Here is a 22216-nt window from a genome sequence, read left to right on the forward strand (position 1 = left end):
TTATAAAAGGGACACCGATAATAACGTCTTCCATAATTTCATATTAAATTTTAATAGTTTAATAGCTTTTATGCATCCTTTTACAGTAGATCTATGATAGAACATTTAGACTAGTTTAGATTATATTAAACCAAATTTCCTCAGCAAATCTTAATCAAACTACTTTATTGGAACAGAGAATAAACATTAGTCTGTGGAATCAATCAACAGGGCAAAATAGTAAACAAAAATAATCCTGAAATATTTTGTAGCTGTATCTAATCATTTATTCACATGTGTAACTGGTTACCTGCTAAATTAAAATCAAACCACTCACCCTGTTCTAACAAACTAGCTCAGGTGGAAAAAGAAATCACACTCTTTAGTACATATTAGGATATAATAATTAAAAAAAAATAACCTGGTCCTTAGCCAGACTTAAAATTAGGTAAATACACTTCACAGATGAAGAAGAACATGACACATTAGACTGTGCCCTTATTTATGTAATAAAAAAGAATTAAGCCAAAATGCAGAAGCAGTGTGTTAAAAACTAAGTGTACCCCATCAGCAGCTTGCAGATACACCTTCAGTAGAAGTAACTTGAAGTAATCATGCTGTATGACTTTATCAGTCTCAAAGTTTTGGAGGAATTTTGGCCCACTCTTCTTTACAAGGTTGCTTCAGTTCATTAGGCATTGCAGAGATTCATTTATCCACATCTCTTTTAAGGTCCCACCACAGCATTTCAATTTAGTATACCTGGACTTTGACTGGACCACTACAACATGACTAATTCTTTTTTTATTTAGCCATTCTATTGTAGCTCTACTGCTTGGGATCATCGTCCTGTTGCATGACCCATTGTCAGAAAACCTTTAGCAGTTGGACAGATAGCCTCACATATGCCTTTAAAATACTTTGGTACACAGAAAACTCTGTGGTTGATTCAATGGTTGCAACGTGACAGGTCCTGTGGCTAGAAAACAATCCCAAAGGGTGGCTGTAATTATCTAGTGGCTATAGCTCAAGAGGCAGAGCAGGTTATCTACTAGTCATTTAGTTTTATGGTTCAATCCCTGGGTACTCCAGTCTGCATGCCAAGTATCCTAAGTTGCTCTCCGATGCATACTTTGGATTATGAATGTGTGTGAATGTTAGGTAGAAAGCACTTCAGCTTTGAATGTGTGAATCAGGCAAGCTGTATAAGGAGTGGTAAGAGTAGAAAAGCGCTATATAAGAAGCAGCAATTTACCACCCTCCACAGCTGTCCTTGATGAGGTGGTATGAGGTGTTTCTGTTGATATTTCTTCGTGATCCACCAAATATGTTGCTGTGCAGCATGACTAAACATCTCTAACCTGTTTTCCTAATTTGTGCTGCCATATTTTGTTCAGAGAGAGGAGACTTTCTTCCAACAAGCCTTTCAAATAAGCTATACTTGTCCAGTCTTGTACTTTCAGTCGTTTCCTGTGCCTCATTCTCCCCAGCTGTGTTCACTTCCCCAACTGTCCTTCTGTATGTCCTCCCACTAGTTCTTTGAGTGTCTCTTCCTCTTGCTTTAGTGTTTCTATTTTTTAGCTCACACTGTATTTTCTGGTAGTTTATAGTTTTCAGTTTTCCCTTTTTTAACTTTATGTTTTGTCTTTTTTGGATTACCTGCCATCAGCCTAAAGAAACAGCTTGATATTCGTTGAACTCTGCTTGCCTTCGCGCTGGCATTTTGGGTCCTTCTTCTTACGCTCCTCCACACGAGGACTCTGCTTCTCGTTAGCCGAACTAGCCCAGCCTGTTGGGAGTCCAGCTGCTCAGCACCCGAGTGCTTCTTTGTTGGTGGAACGGTGGTCTGAGGATGAGAGGCCTGCCAGCGGTGCACTCCCTGCTACTTCCTCCAGGAGGAAGCAGGCATTCCTCGCCACAGTCCACAATGGCCCTCAGCCTGAGCCTGCATCCCTGGCCGCATCAGCTTCACTGCTGGCTCCAGCCTCTATATCTAGCTCTGTGGCTTGGCCTGCCCCCAAAACTGCTACATCTCCTCTGTTTAGCCTTATGGCCAGCCAATTCCCAGAATTGCTTTTTTTGGACTCTCCTTCTCCCTGTTGCTATTTCTTTTGCCCCAATCAAAATTTCATGGAGCCTTGCCTGCCTTTTGTGCCCTGCATTTTGGGTCCTCACTTGTCACATTTCTCCACATGACACTGAATGCTTCAGACCTGAAAATTGCCAAAACGTCTGTTTTTATAGATGTGCTCACACTTGTGGATGAACAATTAATGACTAACATATACTCTCTTAATTTAAAAGTGTGCAGGGCTTCTGTATTTTGATTTAAGTCTTTGTTAGATAATTAATGACACAGGTTTTATTTACCATATTTTAAGATGTGCTAAGTACCATATCCTGATATGTTAAGCCTTAACATTGGAAGTGAGTATGCTTTCATTTCAAAACGTGATAAGTTTTTTCATAGCACTACATATAGCACTTTTTAAAATTGTACTTTTGATTTTGAACAAAGGCAACAGCTCTGCCTGTTTACATTCACTGTGACTGGTTAATCCCTGTTTGGGGTAAGCAAACAGTCTAAAAGACATAGCTTGCGAAGAAGAAAAAGCAGTACTGAAAACTGACTACTTGTGTGTTTTCTGCACAAAACTGTGTGTCTCTTCATTTGGGTTTACATGTTGTAACCTGGAACCAGAACAAAGTTTAAGTGGAAGTGTTATTTTCGGTGAAAAGCCTCTTGCACTAATAGTCAAGTCTCCTCTCCATATTCCCTTGATAAATATGTCTCCTTTACCACAGTAGAGTGGCCTTCACTCTATTCAGTTGCCTTTCAAAATAACCTGCACAGTGAAGTGAAATCCACCAATGAAGAAAGCAGCAAAAGCCACCAGAATCGGATCAGCTTGTTCCTGTGAAACCTTTATAGAGATTCTGTTGATCTGAGCACATGTTATGTTGAGAATTGGATATGAAGTGCAGGGAGGTTGCATTCAAAGGTAATAGAGAAAAAGCCCCACCGAAGGACCGTGAGCAGAATATAACGCCATGCTACTTTTTTCTGTATTGTGTGTAAGAAATGAAGAAGACAGGAAATGAACAAGCAGTTGTATATTATCTGTAATAATAAATGTTTGTATAAATTACTGAATGCCATCATACAATGATATGCTGATATGCTGTATACATCAGCTTTTAAGCAAACACATAATACTGTTTACTGCACATTTTATTTAATGGATCAAAGCCTGTGAGTTAGTTCAGGAAAAACATGCCGAGTTGTTCTGATGCATAAGGCACATGACAAACTGTACCTGATGCAAGATGCTGTATATCTAATGCCCCCTTGCAATAACTAAATCTCACTGCCAATGCCCCACAACATCCACTCTGCTGCTCTGCTGAGCTCCTGTAACAGTGATGCAAACACTTGCTACTCTTGCTGCTGCTCAATCTGTCTCCATCTGTAGGGTGAATCTAAATGACTCTAGAGAAGTTTATTACTGACACCTCTTAACCATCCCAACCCGTTTTGTAGGCTTTTTGTATGCTTGTGTGGACTGCTTAGGGTACATATTATCTGTATTAATGTGAAATAAATCTAATCCATTAGGGCTAGCTGACCAATTAATTAGCTCCTCATTCACTGGACAGTGAGCAGTGTAGAAAGATGACACTGACAGTTTCCACATTAAATACGTATGAGCATATGATATGCAAGTATGAATTTATTATTCACCAGTGATTCTCTTAGGATTTATTTCAGACTCTCAGACATTGCTCAGAGATTAGTAAATGGTAAGAGTAAAAGCAACTAAATGTATTTTATTTGAAGTTCAGGCATAAATCTCAGTGATGACCTGCCTACGACCCCATGTTGGATGGTAAAAAAATGTACAGATGAATGACTGGTATGTTCAGGATTTGTTAAGCTCAATTTTTTTTAGTCCTTCAGCTTCGTTTTGACGCTTTTTATTCTTCAAACCTCTAGGAAAAGGAGCCCTAGCAAATATAGGATTTCCCAGCACAACTTACCTGGAAGTTACACACACGGTAACTTACACAACATAGAAAACTATTACTGCCACACTAACTCTCCAGAGTTGCAAAATCTTTACATCTTGCATATTCTTCTTAAATTTCTCACTGCTTTTCCGAAAAGGGAACATTGTTGCTCAGAGGTTTCAAATTTTCAATGTTGCTTAAGCAGCATCACGGTACAGCGTGTCGTACACACTAATATCATGATTCAGCAGTTGTACCAGTCTTTGATGGGCTCTCTCCTTCAGGGCTAGTACTGACTCGGAATAACTTACACAGGAGTTTCAAAATTAATCACTACACATACTGTTACATCTACATGTGAGACAAAACTTCAGTGCACAGTACACTCTCTTTTTGACACCAACTGCAATAATGAAAGTACCAAATGAAAACTGTCTTTAAATTTACCATAAACCAGACTGGTTTTTTTTATAGATTAAAGAGTAGGGAACACATATTATAGTGTATATGTCTTCATGTTAAAGAGTGAAGCAAATCGTTGATGCTTTTCCTTCCTAGCTGTGCTAAATATTTTATGATTAATGCAACCATACACGTGTTTTCTCCAGAGCCGCTGTGTCCCAGAATGACTTTTTCTGGAAACTACATCTACGGAGGAACTGTTAGACGAGAGTTAATTGTTGAGTAATTTTCCTGTGATTTTTTTGCTTTGTTTTAAAGGATAAGCCCCATCCTTTAGAACCTAATCTAATGTAAAGGAAAAAATAAAAATAAAAATAAAATAAAATACTCTCCATTAAAGTGATTATCAGAAGCTTTTCAAGTAATGTTATCCAGGTTTACCTTAATAGTTAAAGAACTGAGTCTCTACTGTCTATGTGTCTTTGTAGACATACCCCATTTTCAAACAGGACAAATGAATAGTGGAATATGTACGATCCACGCCAATATTGTGCAGAATAATTTAAAAAGGCAAGGTTAAACCACCACATAATGCAGCCCTCACTCACTTAAAAGTACATCATATTTATAGTTTAACATGAAAATTGCCAGAAATTATGCACTACTTAAAATTACTTGGAGTATATCCCTGAAGGTTCCTACTCCAGATAAAAGATCAGCTTTCTGAGATCTCCTTACCTTGATGTTTGAGCATGAGCATTGTAGCTGAAATTTTTGTATTCAAACTTGCCACTGTTTTTTTCTCCCCACTGTTGCCAAAGTGCTTGCTCAAGTGGGGTTATATAATCGTTGGGTCTCTGTCTTCTTTGTATTATTGCAGGGTCTTTACCTTACAATATAAAGCATCACTGTAAGAGGCAACTGTCGTTGTGAACTGGAGTTATACAAATAAAATCAAATTGACCTGAATAGAAAAAAGGGAGACACAGAGCACAGACATATACAGGTGGGCTAAAGAATAAACCAGAGATAATTCTGAGTTTCACACAGCATTTCACCATTTAATAGGTGAAAGTTGTTTGCTTAACCCACTGAACACCAACCACATCAGGAGAGACAGGTGGTGTCTTTTCATAAATAGAGCAATTTTCATCTGTGGTGGGAAGATTGTGAAGGTCTAACCCTAATTAGACGTATTCAGTTAAGAGAAGTTTTGTTTATATTGTGAAGTGAAAGATTGTTGTTATCTGAGGCCCTACAGGCACAATGCTATGACGCACATGATTCCCATATCTGTAAGAGGCAGATATTAAACGAATACATCGCCATATAGAGACAACCCAGAATTTGAAGTGTTCTTTCCCCAGGCTAAGAGAAACACTTGATTTCTTTTTACCCTAAGTGAGAAATCTGCAAATAATTTTCATAGTTTCAGTCTTCAGTTTTCCAGATCTCCTCATCTCTAATTTTTTCCCCCTTACAGCCATTGGCCCTGAGGCTTCATTCCTCTTTGGAAATGTGATGTCTTAATGTCTTTCCCTAGCTCATGTAACAGCTTAACTCCAAATTGAATGAAAGGCGCTTGCAGCTGACCACCTCCTCACACTCTACTATTCTATGAAAGTCATGATTTTTCTTCATCAGTAAAAATACACTTCTGACAAAACAAAACAAAAATCGACTTTTTCTAAGCATATCCTTGCACAACAACTAAAAATTTAGAATAAGGTCCACAACTGTTACTCTGATGACCATAGTTACATAATTTATATCACAGAAACAGACAGAACATGTCCACTGAAATTAGTAAACTAAGAAAACCAACAAACCACCTTCACTAAAACCTGTTATGCCCCGGTGCAAACCTGAGGAGCTGAAATGACACCACCAGTTCAGATCTATCCACTACAAAATGCATGACATGACTTATAAAATACTCACAAACACAACTCTGCCAGACCCTCTGCACATTAACAGTGAATGAACATGAAATATGCAGCACATTGTTGAAATAGCTACTGCAGAAGGCCAAACTCTTTCCAAAACCGCTCTTCATTGTTAACTAATAATACTGATCAATATATTACAATTTCAAAAATCTTTAGCATGGCTTTATCTTTCTTTTGTTTGTTGTGTGGTCAGCAATTAGATAACCTAATGTATCCGTAACGCACAAAATTAAAACAATCAATGCCATGATAATTATGTAATGATTTCTACTGCATTTACCACTGACTATGTAAGGAAATTTACAAAGAACATTCAGTCTCCAAATAGGACTGACCTTTCCTTCTATTATTTTCATCAGCCCAAATAAGATGCAAAAAGATATATATATATATATATATATATATATATATATATATATATATATATATACACACACACATATATATATATATATATATATATATATATATATATATATATATATATATATATATATATATATATATATACGCCCACAGGACACTTCTACATGTAGCTAGTCCAGAGCTGGAACTCTTTTTGCCTTCAGAACAGTCTTCATTCTTCGTGGCACAGATTCAATGAGGTGCTGAAAACATTTCTCAGATATTTTGGACTATATTGACATGATAGCATCGCACAGTTGCTGCAGATCACCGCACATCAGTGGTGTCAGTTTGCACAATCTCCCACAGGCCCACTACTGGATTGAGATCTGGTGATTGTGGGGGCCATTTGGGAATCATGAACCGACTGCCACATTCACAATCATTAACAATATTCAAGTAGGCTGGGGTATTTAAATAATGCTTAATCAGTACTAAGGTGTGCCAAGAAAACATCCCATACTACATTACACCATCAGCAGCCTGAATCACTGATACACGGCAGCTTTGGTCCCTGCTTTTCTTTGATTTTAACCAAATTCTACCCAAGGGTGTCAAACTCATTTTACATCGCGGGTCAAATACAGCCCGGACCGCTGAAACCGTCTGTGTAAAGAAGTGAAGTATTCAACTGTTTTTGTACCTGACAAAGAAAAAGCTGCTGTGACAAAGAAAGAAACGTGGCAACACAACTCTTTGGACGTAAACCAATTAAGTGTAAAATTACAGAAACTGTTCTGGTAGCTCATTGGCCAGGCTGTCCACTTTTTTGTTGTTGTGTGTTGTGTTTACATCATTTTGTGGAATCCGTTTACCTGCTCTAGCTGTTTGGTGACTGTTAAAAGGGTTTTGTGAACACTTCGCTGAGATTCTGGCGTGTCTGTGGGTATGATGCATGTCTACATTTAAATAACAGATCTGGGAGTACATCCTGTTAAACCAGATGTTCTCCCTCTCTTGCGTCCGGTACCGCGGGCATTGGGGTTCAAGAGGTTAATTGTTTATTGCTTAATTACTTTATGTAGTATGAACTGTCATAAGGGAGGTTTTTATGAGTAGGAAAAGCTGTAAAACTTATGAAAATACAGTTAAAAGTCCAAAATGTATGCTTGTGCTTGTTTGTGGTGAGCAGCAGATCAAACAAGTTAAGAATTATAAATGGCTTCAAGCGCAAACTCAGGCCTGTGAGACTCATTTAGACACTCCGGCACTGAGCCATGGCTCTGTGGTACATGCAGACATTTCTGCACCTCTACCATTCAAAGACACTTTGCATATAGTTTACATAATATTCAACACTGAACTGTAAATCTAGCCTATTTCAATAAAACAATTTTTATTCAGTGTTTTCATAAAAGCCGTATTTTTATGCATTAGCTACTACTAGGAAGAACACACATGAGGTTTAGGGCCTGAACAAGTTAGAAACCTTTTGTCCTCCATAATGGAAAATGGCTGAAAATATCCAGCTCCTAATTGTATAAATTCTGCATTCAGCTTTTCAGTCTCCAATATCACTGAAGTGCAGCCAGATGCTCCTCGCTTTATGTTTTCGTTCAAGTCCTACCCCTGCCTGCATGGATTCTCAGCAAAAAAGGCTGAAGATTGGGCTCCCACATATCATCAGGTCATTATTGATTGACATATGAAATTACCTCGTGGGCCGGATATAATTGTATCGCGGCCGGATGTGGCCTGCGGGCCAAATGTTTGAAACCCCTATTCTAACCCTGCAGCAGACATTGAGGCTTCTCAGACCAGGCAATGTTTTTCCAATCTTGTATTTTGTAACATCAGTGTTCTGTTCTTAGTTTACTTAAGTGGGACCAGGTTTGGCCTTCAGCTGCTGTAACCCATCTACTTCAAGGTTCAACATACTGCACATTCAAAGATGTTCTTCTGCATACTGTGGATCTATAGGTGGGTACTTGAGTTACTGTTGCCTTCCTATCAGTTCAAAACAGCTTTGCCATTGTCCTCTGACATCTGAAATGAACAATCTTCTTCCTCATTCTGATGCTTGGTTTGAATTCAGCATGCTGTCTTCACCATATTTGCATTAATAAGCAGCTAAACAGGTATAGCTAAAAAAAAAAAAGTAGCCAATGAGTGTAAGTTTCCTTAAAACCAATAAAATTATACCAGGATTCATATAAACTGGTTCATATAATTCATATTCATATAATCTTGTACTGCAGTTTCTTCCACATGGAGCTGTGATTACTTAGTTATGGCATGATGGTCTGTTGACAGCTGTAATCATTAAAGATCATCCATTTACTGGATGAAAAAAAAGCCCAAAACAAAAACAACGCCAAAAATATGTTTTTGTGAATTTTGTCAAAACAGTTCACTTATGATTTAATTGGCCGCTTCAGGCCCTTCAAGCCTTTCGGTGTACCTTTATATGATCTGTTAGTTATTTTTACTGTCTCTGTTCTTCCATTCTACATCTCTGACACATTCAATAATGAAACAGAGCAACACCATTAATTATAATAGTCTAAGGAGCATTTTCCTCTAAATGTCACATTAACCTCCTGAAGCGTTCTGTCTGTCTCAATATATATATATATATATATATATATATATATATATATATATATATGTGTGTGTGTGTGTGTGTGTGTGTGTGTGTGTGTGTGTGTGTGTGTGTGTGAGTGTGTGATGTGTGTGTAAGTGTGTAAAAAGGGGGGAGGGTGGAGCTTGAGTAAAAGGAAGTAAAATGTCAGTGAGTTTTTTCTTACATTCAAATAAATTTATTCTAAAATTCATAATGAACACTGGAGATACGGTTTTACTGCATTCTAAACATGAAACCATGCAAATACAGGCATATGTGAGCATGAGTGTGTATTTGCTTGTGTAGGAAATAGTTAGGACAAAATCGATGATAGGTGAGTGTGGTTAATCAGTTCCTGTAGTTAGTAAGTCCATATTTTAAGCACTGTGGTTGAGGTTTTCAGTTTATTTCAACTTTAACCTTTAAAGGCTGCAGTAGACTTTGAATGGCTGCCTTTGACTTTGACTTGAGGGCAAGTTAGAAGGGACACTCAGCAGATGTTGACGAGGAGACAGTGTGACAGGCAGAGAGCGACTGCCGTGAAAGCAATCTCTGGGGCGCTCAAGCTCCTAGCACACATGATCCCAGCCTAAATCTCTGCACCGAACAGACCAAGATAAGATGGACAAATAACCCAAGAAAAGGATGTTACTCCTCAAGTACAGTTAGTAACTTTAGTGCTGCGTGGTTACTCAACAGCTTTCTGTCATTGAAGCGTGTGATACTCATTTACTTCTCTCTTTCTACAGCTGCTTCATCAACACATACAGTGCCAATGAAAGGTTTGGAGGTACTCGCCCATTACTTCTCACTAGGACTGTACCACACGTGCTCTGACGTTAACAGTCCGCTAGCAGCAACTTCAAAGTAGACACCAAAGCACTCTTTCCACAAAGTTGGATAAAAACAAATTTGACAAAGGGCTTTAAAATATTCATCAGTGCCCTGTGCAACTGTTATGAGGCATTTAGAGAATAGGAATATGCCTCACAGTCTGTGTAGGAATGTGTTTTGTTTTTGTTTTTGTCTTTTGCAAAGTAACGACACAGTTTAAAAGATAAACGTATAATTGCTGTTGAGATGGCGATCTTTCTAAGATATTAATGAACATCATAGAAGGAAATATTCACAAAGGTACTGTTAAGTCTAATTGTTGAATGTTGTCATTGTGCTTCTTAAATGTGTAAACTCTTAGTTCAATCTATAGGATCAAGACATTCCTTTGTCTCTGACCCCCTCTCCAGCCACTCTGTGCTGGGGGAGGATTATTGTAGACACATCCCTTGTGAAGATTCTGTTTGATGTCTGGTAAGCTTCCTGCCCTTTGTATGGCTTCACTGTGTTGTGCATGGTGAACCAATACAGGAATTGAACCATATATTGGGTGTGGGGGGAGATTGCCATTTTATTACTAAGGATGCTGTTAGAAACAGTTGGAAGTCACGCACACAGAGAGACACACATTCTCACAAACTCACTCAAACACACACACACACACACACACACACACACACACACACACACACACACGTTCTTGCACATGCATACAGATGCTTACACATACACACACATAGTGCCTTAGAACCATTGGGGGGTTTTACGGTGGGAGGTGCTTGTGTTGTATTGTGTATTGTAACAGTTGTCAATAAATAGCTGCCAGCGAGCTGCTCTTTGAAGGATTTTGGGCTGGAGACAGGTTAGGGGCGTGAGCTCCAAGAGCTGGTTCTTGACCAAAGACTTCCCTCGCTAGCGGGTTGAAGATGTTCTGTTATGTCTTGTTTTCTTCATAATGAATAAGTCTCTAAACTAGCGGGGCTTGTGGAAACACAGACCCAACATTTATACCTCCTTTACTCGAGTGCCTTTAATCAAAATGTCCATTTATATGTGTAACATTAACATTGCATTAGCAGTTGATTAGATAAATATACTGTGTGAGCAACTACAGTCAAATTTCTACACAAACTCACTGGAGATTAATAAGCAGACTGTCAGGAAACTGAAAAGAAGATCCTGACACTCATACTTATTCAATACATTCTGATTTAAAACTGTCTTTAGTCATTTTAGTTTACCTTTTTTTATATTTCCGCTTTTCTTCTGTTCATTTAATGCATTATTTTCACAACTTAGGTTGCCTTGTATAAAAAGACTTATTTGATACGAGTTATTTATGACATAATTATTACAAATAAACTTGCGTTGCTTCATCTTGCCAAATGTAAAATGGATAGACAGAGAGCCCAGCTTTCAGTTTAAATAATTTAACTTCATCAAGTTTTAAAAGGTTTAGGGATAGACAGAGTTTAATTAGAGGCAAGTAGAATAATTTATATTAGTAGGCATGCTGGAACATATAACCATGAGTCATTTCATTAGCTAGAGGATGAAGATATAGTTGTTATCTAATGAGTAAGGAAAATTATATAAGGAAAATTATCTGCTGACTGGGGAACATTATATAAACTGAAAACAACAGCATACTCACAATGGACATATAGTGGAAACCACAAAAAACACTTCACAGGTTTAAAACATCTACTCTATATTTACACAAGTTTCTAGATGACATGAGCAGTCACACTGATCAATCCTGTCAAAAGCAGGATTAAATCTTAAAGGTTGATTCAGTCCCAGATGTCAAAAGGACATTGGCAATCTTGGCCTGGACTGTTATAGTCCCATAGGAAGCTCATAAATCTCATCTAATAACTGTTAAAAACTAGAAAGCTACATCTTAAAATGGATAAAAAGGCCAGTCTAAACTTGTTCACCCTCTTTAGATATCCCTGTCTGTCCAGTCGACAGCTAGAAATAGAGAAGGATGGACAATGCTCCAAATATGTGAGATTTCTACATATGTATACAATCATAGGCAAGTACAGAAATTGTACAGCCTTCGTCGGTCTTCTATGAAATATTTAGTGCAGGCTCTGGATGATCCAGCCCATGATTGATGACAGGAATTCTAGTCTTGTTTTTTTATGGCTTCTTATACATCATCTAACCAGCTGTGACTGTCCAGATGTCAGAAACAGTGACCGATTCTAGTCTGGGTGCTTGTATTGGATTCTGCTGCAGACTGATTTATGAGTAGGAATATCGCCAAGCCACATTTATTTGTCATGTTAACTGTGACATGAGAGTAGCGTTATTGCAATTTGTTGCCTGCCATCTGATGCACAATACCCACTGACGGAGCAGGAACTGGTAATTCCACATTTATTAATGCCAGTGTTGGGTAAGTTACTTTAAAATAGTAACTTAGTTACATTACTAGTTACTTCTATCAAAAGTAACTCAGTTACTTCAAGTTACTCGTTACTTTCAAAGTAACTAGTTACTAGGGAAAGTAACTTTGGTTTTACTCAGAATTCTCTTGTTAATGTGTTGCTTCCACAACTTTGCCAGTCTTCTAGCTTGCTTACTTGCCACAAGTGCACTGTGCCACCTACCAATAGAAAGGAAAAGATAATGTGCATATTTCCACGAGAGAAATCCCACGCCTGGACCGTCATTGACTGCTGCCATGATTCTAGCCTACGTCACAGCGTCATGTGCGCCTTTTACATCCAACACAAAAACTGCAGTCGTGGTGCTTTCGATTGTACTCAGAACTCGGAAATTCTGCCTTCTGAATAGGAAGATGTAAGTAACACCAGACTGCAGATGAGCTGCATACAGGGCTGGACGGGGACAAAAAATTGGCCCGGGCATTTTGACTAGAGACCGGCCCACCATTATAGGAAAAATCATAAAGCCTTGAATGAAAACAAACACTGTTGTGACAGTGATGTACACTGTTTTGATGGTATATATGCATCAATCTATCAATCGTTTGTTGTAAGATTCAGATAATTATTTTTTAAAAGCTAGACATTTTAAATGAGAATAAGAAAGAAAAGTATTTCTTTGTGCCCACCTCTCCCTGTTAATGCCCTACCTGGCCCCCCTGGCAAAACTTTGCTAGATCCGCCCCTGCACAGTTACCAGCTGTCAGCTACCTAAAAAGGATCCTGGGGTTATCTGTTTCTCAGAATCAGTTCATAACTTCCCTTCAACTCATTCATGTCACCTAAAAGGTAAACCTGTTTCTCCATCACCTGTTCAGCTCTGATGATTCAGTAAGGACATCTCCTGGTTTCATCTTCATGTTTCCCTCTCACCAGATAACCAAACCGATATCATGACCAGCAGCTATTTTGCAGCTGTGGCTCCAGCAAACATCAGCTGATACTAGAAATTAATATTAAATAAGTTCTAACAACAGCTGATCAAGCTTAAACGTGCTGCTGTTGTTTAACGCGACATCGGCTGGTTTCCTCTTTCTGGCGCAAAGTGGGCGATAAACAAACAAGAGAGCCGATCAGCTGATCATTGATCAGTTTTCATGATTGAAGTAGAAACGGGAGAGGGAGGGGGAGAATGAAAGAAGAAGAGGCAGCTGTGCAGCAAAGACACAGAATAACTCCAGCTTTGTGCCTATTTCATTGTAGCTGAATTACGGGACAAACTGTTCCTTTTCAACTCAATAAGAAACGCGTAATATTTTCTCTGGAATACCAGACGTTGGCAACTCTAATAACTTATGAACAAAATAAAGTTCAACATTAACTTCATAGCACCCACCCAGCTGTATAGAAACTCCGTCATGCTAGCTAGCACGCAGTACGGAAAAAGTCAGAATAACGAAAATAAACTCCACCTAAACTTGGTTTATATCTGACCCAGATAGACTGCAGGTCATAACTTCTTACCTGAAGTTCAGTTCACACTTGGACCGGCGGCTGCCTCGGGTCTCTTTTCCTTCTGCGTCCCCTTTCCTTCATCCACCTGCTGGCCTCCACCACTTGCTAATGTTACTGAATCTGTGGAAGCTCCGCGATAGCCACCACACGAAGTAACGAGTAACGACCCTATCTAAATCCCAGTAACGACTAACGCGTTCCTGATTTTGGCATAATAACTAGTTACCGTGCTCGTTACCACAATAATAACGTAGTTACTGTAACGCGTTACTTAATAACGCGTTAGTCCCAACACTGATTAATGCATGGAGGACAAAGATGACAGCAATACTCACGTTTGGCTTTGGTTTCTTCTGTAAATTGTCTGAAGGCGAGCCCATATTAATAGCAGATTTCAAATAAAACCTTCAAAATAAAATCTATTTAAAACCATTTAGTAATGGTTTCAGAGGAAGTGGGACACAATTGATTTTGAGCAATTTTTTTTTGGTATTACAAAATAAAAATGCTTACAAATTTTACTCTGAATATAAACTTATATACTATGGGATTCAAACTATAACCTGGAACATTTATATAAGTATTGTAATTTTTAAGCATATTGTCAAAGTCCTAATCTGTAAACAGATATTTGTGATATTATGAATAGCAGAAACCAGCAGGATCTAACATGATGTTACATAAATGCTACTGCAGGTGAAAAAGGCTTTTCTTGGTGTCAATCTGATTGTTAGCTACTGCTTTGCCAGCGGTCAGACACAATCTTATTTTATGGTGACTGGAATCTGATCTGGGATCTGAGTGCGAGACAGACAATGCTGTGGCTTACAAAGAATGTAAACAGAGAGAGGGAAGCTTCAAATTGGGCCTAGCGTCTCTTGGAGAATAATTAATGTGACATTTCCCTGACATTTAGTCAGAAGTATATACCAGAGGAGCCTCAAGAAGGAAGGAAGGGAGGAGAGCTATGAGCCAATGCAGAGAAAAGAAAGCCAGGAAGGATGGCAGGGCAGAGAAAACACAGGCAGCAACACTGAGATTTTTTTTAAAAAACATTTTTCCCCTGAACATCTAAAAATTGTAGCTTCTTGTTTTGTTTTGTGCAAACATTAAAACAGGAACTAAACAGAAGTGCAATTACACTCACGCAGAAACACAAACAGGCCCACTCCTGTTCAATACCCACTCTTTCGGCGATGATAAAATCGTACTTTTGTTGCCTGGTAACCATTTGTTTTGTGCTAATCGCTACCATTTACCATCTTTTTATGGGCTGCTGCACATACAGTCCCATTTTTGTCCAGGATAGGAGAGCACAGCTGATTAGTCTGTGGTTCAAGTTGGATTACTCAACAAGCCCACAGTTAAATAAATAAATAAAAGAACTAAGACAATACATGAACCCCTTGAATGGTTTTGGTAGCTTGGTCTGTGGTTTAATGTGGTCTTTTTTTTAACTAATTAGGAATTAATAAACTCTGCTGCTTGCTATGTCAAGTTTGCTCCTTTTTCTGTCTATCCCTATCCTCCACTATCAAGATATAATGATGCCAAGCCAGGAGGTGTTGTGAATTAGCAGCTCAGTTAAATTCTTTTAACATGAATAATAGATATACAGTGGGGCAAAAAAGTATTTAGTCAGCCACCGATTGTGCAAATTCCCCCACTTAAAATGATGACAGAGGCCAGTAATTTGCACCAGAGGTACACTTCAACTGTGAGAGACAGAATGTGAAAAAAAAATCCATGAATTCACATGGTAGGATTTGTAAAGAATTTATTCGTAAATCAGGGTGGAAAATAAGTATTTGGTCAATAACAAAAATACAACTCAATACTTTGTAACATAACCTTTGTTGGCAATAACAGAGGTCAAACGTTTACTATAGGTCTTTACCAGGTTTGCACACACAGTAGCTGGTATTTTGGCCCATTCCTCCATGCAGATCTTCTCAAGAGCAGTGATGTTTTGGGGCTGTCGCCGAGCAACACGGACTTTCAACTCCCGCCACAGATTTTCTATGGGGTTGAGGTCTGGAGACTGGCTAGGCCACTCCAGGACTTTCAAATGCTTCTTACGGAGCCACTCCTTTGTTGCCCGGGCAGTGTGTTTTGGATCATTGTCATGTTGGAAGACCCAGCCTCGTTTCATCTTCAAAGTTCTCACTGGAGGTTTTGGCTCAAAATCTCACGATACTTGGCCCCATTCATTCTGTCCTTAACACGGATCAGTCATCCTGTCCCCTTGGCAGAAAAACAGCCCCATAGCATGATGTTTCCACCCCCATGCTTCACAGTAGGTATGGTGTTCTTGGGATGCAACTCAGTATTCTTCTTCCTCCAAACACGACGAGTTGAGTTTATACCAAAAAGTTCTACTTTGGTTTCATCTGACCACATGACATTCTCCCAATCCTCTGCTGTATCATCCATGTGCTCTCTGGCAAACTTCAGACGGGCCTGGACATGCACTGGCTTCAGCAGCGGAACACGTCTGGCACTGCGGGATTTGATTCCCTGCCGTTGTAGTGTGTTACTGATGGTGACCTTTGTTACTTTGGTCCCAGCTCTCTGCAGGTCATTCACCAGGTCCCCCCATGTGGTTCTGGGATCTTTGCTCACCGTTCTCATGATCATTTTGACCCCACGGGATGAGATCTTGCGTGGAGCCCCAGATCGAGGGAGATTATCAGTGGTCTTGTATGTCTTCCATTTTCTGATGATTGCTCCCACAGTTGATTTTTTTCACACCAAGCTGCTTGCCTATTGTAGATTCACTCTTCCCAGTCTGGTGCAGGTCTACAATTCTTTTCCTGGTGTCCTTCGAAAGCTCTTTGGTCTTGGCCATGGCGGAGTTTGGAGTCTGACTGGTTGAGGCTGTGGACAGGTGTCTTTTATACAGATGATGAGGTCAAACAGGTGCCATTCATACAGGTAACGAGTGGGGGACAGAAAAGCTTCTTACAGAAGACGTTACAGGTCTGTGAGAGCCAGGGATTTTTCTTGTTTGAGGTGACCAAATACTTATTTTCCACCCTGATTTACGAATAAATTCTTTACAAATCCTACCATGTGAATTCATGGATTTTTTTTTCACATTCTGTCTCTCACAGTTGAAGTGTACCTCTGGTGCAAATTACTGACCTCTGTCATCATTTTAAGTGGGGGAACTTGCACAATCGGTGGCTGGCTAAATACTTTTTTGCCCCACTGTATATAGACATTGAGAGCTAGAGATTCACCGAAACCACTTTGCATAAGCAATTTTCTGTGTTATTATTCAAAGTGAATCGCTGTACCCATCTTCGTCGAGCACTTCACAACAGTTTGTCGCTGATATTTTGATAAATTGCAGGTATTGGGGCGTGATAACGGAGACAAGAACTTATGGTCGACTCCGAGTGGTCATCTCCTTTTTGTAGGCTACAGCACTTTCTTAGCGCTAACCCAATAAGCATCGATTTTACATCTCTTTGATTCCTGTGAAGAAGACATTTCACTGACAGACTCACAGCACTCATCTCACTCTGTTTGTGGATTAGAGCTGACAGTTCTAACAAATCCTCGCTGCAAAGCATCAGCCGGCACAAATTGCTAATAGTTTCATTTCCATTTCCCATGCAATAATAGCTGCAAGACAAACAAGGCACGCTGCTCCCCTTAAAACTGAGCTGGAAAGAAACAGCCCCCCTCTTTGATCCTTCCAATCCAACTGAGAAGAGTGTGATCAAAGGTTGCTCATGTTTAACACTGCTGTGGTCTCCCAGGTTGCAGTTGCAGGTGTGGCTCTGTGAAAGGCCTGCTGATGGCATAACATGCATTGACTAACGGTGCGGGTTAGGGTTATGGTTGAAAGAATTCCATGTCATTTCCAGCTTCTTGTTCATGTGCACAGAGCTAAAATTCAATATCTCAAACCTCTCAAAATGATTTTTTTGGGGGGGTCACAAAAAAGCAAGTGCTTTACTTATTTTAATGTAGTTGCACTTTATATTACAGCTTGGTAACAGTGAGATAATAAGGTGGAAAAAAATTAAGTAATATTGTGGAAATAACAAGTTATTACCAACTGGTCCATTTGGTCCACTGGTCTGTGTGTTTGAAGGTCTGTTTTTGGTTTTGATTTTGATGATAATAATGATGGCAATAATACAGCAATGGTCCTTTGTAACTGCGGCATTACAGGACACAAGGCTAATGAGCCCAATGTCACGTTTTAAAGATGTTTTATAGCGATAAATAAAGGCAGCCATTTATGTTGTTACCAAATTCGTCTTCCTGTTTTGTTCCCAGGTTTCAAATCACAGTAACTGCAGACAACAGCACACAAATCCCATGTGAACAAATGGCAGGCTTTTTCTATGATTTCCAGCATTTACTCCATGTTCCAACTTTTGAACAATCAAAATGTAATGACTGATACATTTTGTGTAATCATAAACTGTTTCCTCTCCATGCAATGGCAGTAATCTAAGGTCACCTGGCTGTGCTGATATTTGGTACAGGAGCACTTCCTATTATTTGATTTTTCTTGAATAAACTGAAATTTTAAGCACAACACCGCAGGTATTTCTGTGACAGGGGTCAAAGTGAACATAACCATGATCAACTCACACCCAAAATCCCGTGGCATTACCTTTGCTGCAACAGATGAGCTGGGCTTTTCCAGGAGGTCCCAAAGTTTCTTTCTTTTTTCGGCACAGCAGGTGTTGTCAAATTCTTCTCCCTCTCTGTCTTTTAAGTTGTCTGCCTCCCTTTTGAGTTCTTCATTCATTTGCTCCTTTTTCTGGTGATATCTTGCTTGGCAACACGACTCCAGGTAGATCTCATCGATGCCCCAGTAGTCTAGTTCTTGGCTAAATGAAAGGGCGCACATTTCCTCCATCATGTGCAGCTTACCCGTGCGGTAAAAGTTCAGAATAGATGTAAACGCCCCTGGATGCCGGTCGAAAAAGTACTCATTCTCCTCCAGATTGTAATCATCGCACACTTCCATCAGTGATTCGTGCGAGTTGCAATCTCTTAACTTTCCCAAACGCGTTCGTGGTAGCCTGTCTAACGTTCGCCACAAGACCTCATGCGGGAGACCTCCAACGTTTAGCCTGACTCTGCGGAAACATGACTTGCTGTGAACGATGTCCACTGGTTCAGGTGGCAGCGATGATGTTGACCGAGAGCCGGCTTTATTTAACTCGGCCAAGGATTTCTCCATGATAACTTTAGGTAGAGAGAGCATGAGGACCGCCGAGGCTATGGACTACACTTGATTGTCTCTTCATTCATTATCGTATCTAAAGGAATCACAAAACAAAAACAAACCATTAGTTTTACAGAGCTTAATACAAATGTCCGAGGCCCATTGATTTCAGTTGTAACAGTCGTAACACCTTGCTGCTCTGGCAGCGGTTCACAACCTGGGATACATTACCCCAGAAAGGCAAATCTGACTATTGTTAAAATGATGATAAAACTAAAACAAAATTATTTCACTCACATTAATTCTTCATCTTTCTTCTGAAAATGTCGTTCAACAATCATAAAATGCTTTCTTAACTGTTCACTGGTTGAACTGCTCATGCAAAAATACTGGAAATCAATAAAATTGAGTTATTTCTAATGATATTTCCCAATCAGTTACTGCTGTTCTTGTTGTCTTCAGCATTATTCTATTTTTTTTATTTCTTCCTAAAACCACAAGAATCTCTTGGTGAACAGATGGGGGTTATTAAGATGACTCATTCACATATAAACAAGGCAAAAAACAGAATCCCATCTTATTATTGTGCTGCAATCATCTAAAACTGATACTGCAAAAAGCCTCAATAAATGTTATAAAATCTTACAAAATACTTTTGACACTTTTAACAACAGGAACAGAAGAAAAACTTCCTCCAGATGCTATAGATCAGATACATTTAGAATAAAGAAATGAAATCATCCTAATCTCCCTAATCAGCTGTTGTGACTTAAATTAATAAAACAGTCCAATCTTCTTTTTTTTAATTGTTTCCTCATCCAATAGTAGAAAAAATGCTCAGAAAGATAAAAGGCTAAAGCCAGCACACACTGGCATCGATTTCTTTTGGGGGGGTTAAAAATATTTTGGGAAACTTTACCAAAATGCATCCATGCTGTTCTATCATCAATTAAAGCAAGTGTGGGGGGAAAATGCTGATGATAACAAGTTCCCAAAACTTTACACAACCTATTTGTGCTGACCAATTCTGAAGAGAGCTCTCCTCTGTAGTAACAGATAAAATATTTATCTTTATGACAACAACTATTTCTGCTGTGATGGCTTAGATGGCTGCACAAGGTGGAAAAAGAGGTCATCGTGCCCATTTTTTCTTACTATTATTATTATTATTATTATTATTTTGCCTCCACAGAGGTCGATCTGTGCCCGTATGACGCCCATGCAGTGCTGTGGGTGGGTGAGACGCAGAACACCACGCAGTGATGAATGTCGTACAAAGTGAGCGCTGTCCAGTCCAATGGTGCTGAAACACCAGGAAGCAAATGTTCACTCCCTGAATCACGGCGAGCTCCCTTGGGAGGGCAGGCTATCTGACAAGAAAATATAGCCTACGTTACATCCTCTTGTGACGAAGAGGCCAATATTTTTATGGACCATTTATGACAGTACACGTGGCACAAGCTTCACATTGAAACGTATATATTGATCTTGTGTGTTGTGTGATGAGGGCACGGAAAAGTCCACAACACATCGGGCCTGCAGATGTGATCACTGTCTCACAAAGTTTGTAATCTTTCACAAGCACAAATAGGCCTGAGGACTAGTTTCAAAATGCGCATGCAAATTTTTTTTTTAGAAAAAGAAAGAATGAAAAAACTGAACATAAAAGTCTACTGCTGAATTCAAGATGTAGATATTGCTATATGTGTGTTGTGCATGTTGCTGGAATAAATAAAACAATAACAACAATAATAATAATAAATATTCATTTGAAGCCGCCTCCACCCTCCTCCTGCTTTATCCAAGTCAAAGCTTCGACAAAACAGATTAAACAAACCACAAAACAAACATCAGCCCCACCTTTGTACACACTGGCAATCTGCGTAGCTACATTGGGAATGGTACTAGCCATCTAAAAGTGCAATGTAGTGAATGCAAATCTTCCATCTTTTCCCGTGTTTTTCAAAGGCTCCCTGCTCCATAATGGTGCAAGCTTAAACGCACAGTGTTCCCCCCATGCAACTGGAAAGCTATTACAATTGATAGGTTGCACATTACACAAAGTCCAGAAATGGAAAATTAGCTCAAAAATACCTTCGTGAGTTGTCATCCTACACTGAATCAAACCAGCACGTACCGCCTTGTGAACAATCAATCCGCTGCCACAAACAAAAAGGAAGCAGTAGCATTTAAAAAAATAATAAAAAAAATTGAGGCGCCGTTATTGGTTTACTATTGCCAGGGTCTAAACCAATCCATTTCCCCCTCCTCTGCCTCCGACATGGCAGAGATATCTTCTGCACGATCTACTGTCTACCCGCCGGTTTCCTGCTCCGCATCTTGCTTCCCTGATTCACCCTGAAGATCAACAAGTACGCCGACAAGCTCGTTCGGACAGACTACCTGTGTTCCCAGTCAGCTGTGTGAGGAGGCGCCGCATCTCTGTGAAGGTGGATCCATGGCAGCTCGGCGCTCTCTTTCACATCTGTTTAACTCTTTCACCACCGCCTCCTGCAAATCTATCATCAAAAACACACAGCTACGTGTACGTCAGTCTATGATGTCTCCAGAAAAAGACGCGTAAATGTGCATGTGAAAAAAAGCCTAGCATCCGAAAACACACCCGCAGCTCCCACCTGACTGGAGAGACACACTGTAGCTCTATTTATTACGTTATTAGGCACTAGTGATGCATCGTTGTATGATGTGTGACTGATGTGATCACTTCTAGATTGATCAGTTTTCACTAGTCTGCTTTGCAGTCCACCATAACCTGTGGGGAGCGGGCGGGGGTCAGGCCCCCAATGAAGAGTGTGGTGAAATATTTTATATTACACGGCACTACAGTGCAATCATTTAAATAATTTCAAAGGTGATATCAATCCTGACCCATTACAAAATCAATATAATCGAGCTGTTGCACTGATCTTTAATGTTGCATCTTCTTTGCATTTCCTTTAGAAAA

At 39.4% G+C, this 22216-nt stretch overlaps 1 protein-coding gene across 2 annotated transcripts in view; it reads right to left on the minus strand.

The window, feature by feature from the left end:
* kcnb1 (potassium voltage-gated channel, Shab-related subfamily, member 1) overlaps window positions 1-21800 on the minus strand; it is a 39145-nt gene extending 17345 nt beyond the window's left edge. The window contains exons 1-2 of one of the 2 annotated variants that reach the window (XM_085161222.1): window positions 21346-21800; window positions 18691-19345 (exon numbers count right to left, since the gene is read on the minus strand). In XM_085161222.1, coding sequence (XP_085017348.1) covers window positions 18691-19290 — 600 coding nt within the window. In that variant the 5' untranslated portion in view covers window positions 19291-19345; window positions 21346-21800. The remainder of the gene's footprint in view (window positions 1-18690; window positions 19346-21345) is intronic. The other variant, XM_085161223.1, reaches the window with a different exon arrangement.
* Between the last annotated feature and the right edge of the window lie 416 nt (window positions 21801-22216).

This window comes from Neolamprologus multifasciatus, chromosome 5, assembly GCF_963576455.1.
Source record: "Neolamprologus multifasciatus chromosome 5, fNeoMul1.2, whole genome shotgun sequence".
Lineage (NCBI taxonomy): Eukaryota > Metazoa > Chordata > Actinopteri > Cichliformes > Cichlidae > Neolamprologus > Neolamprologus multifasciatus.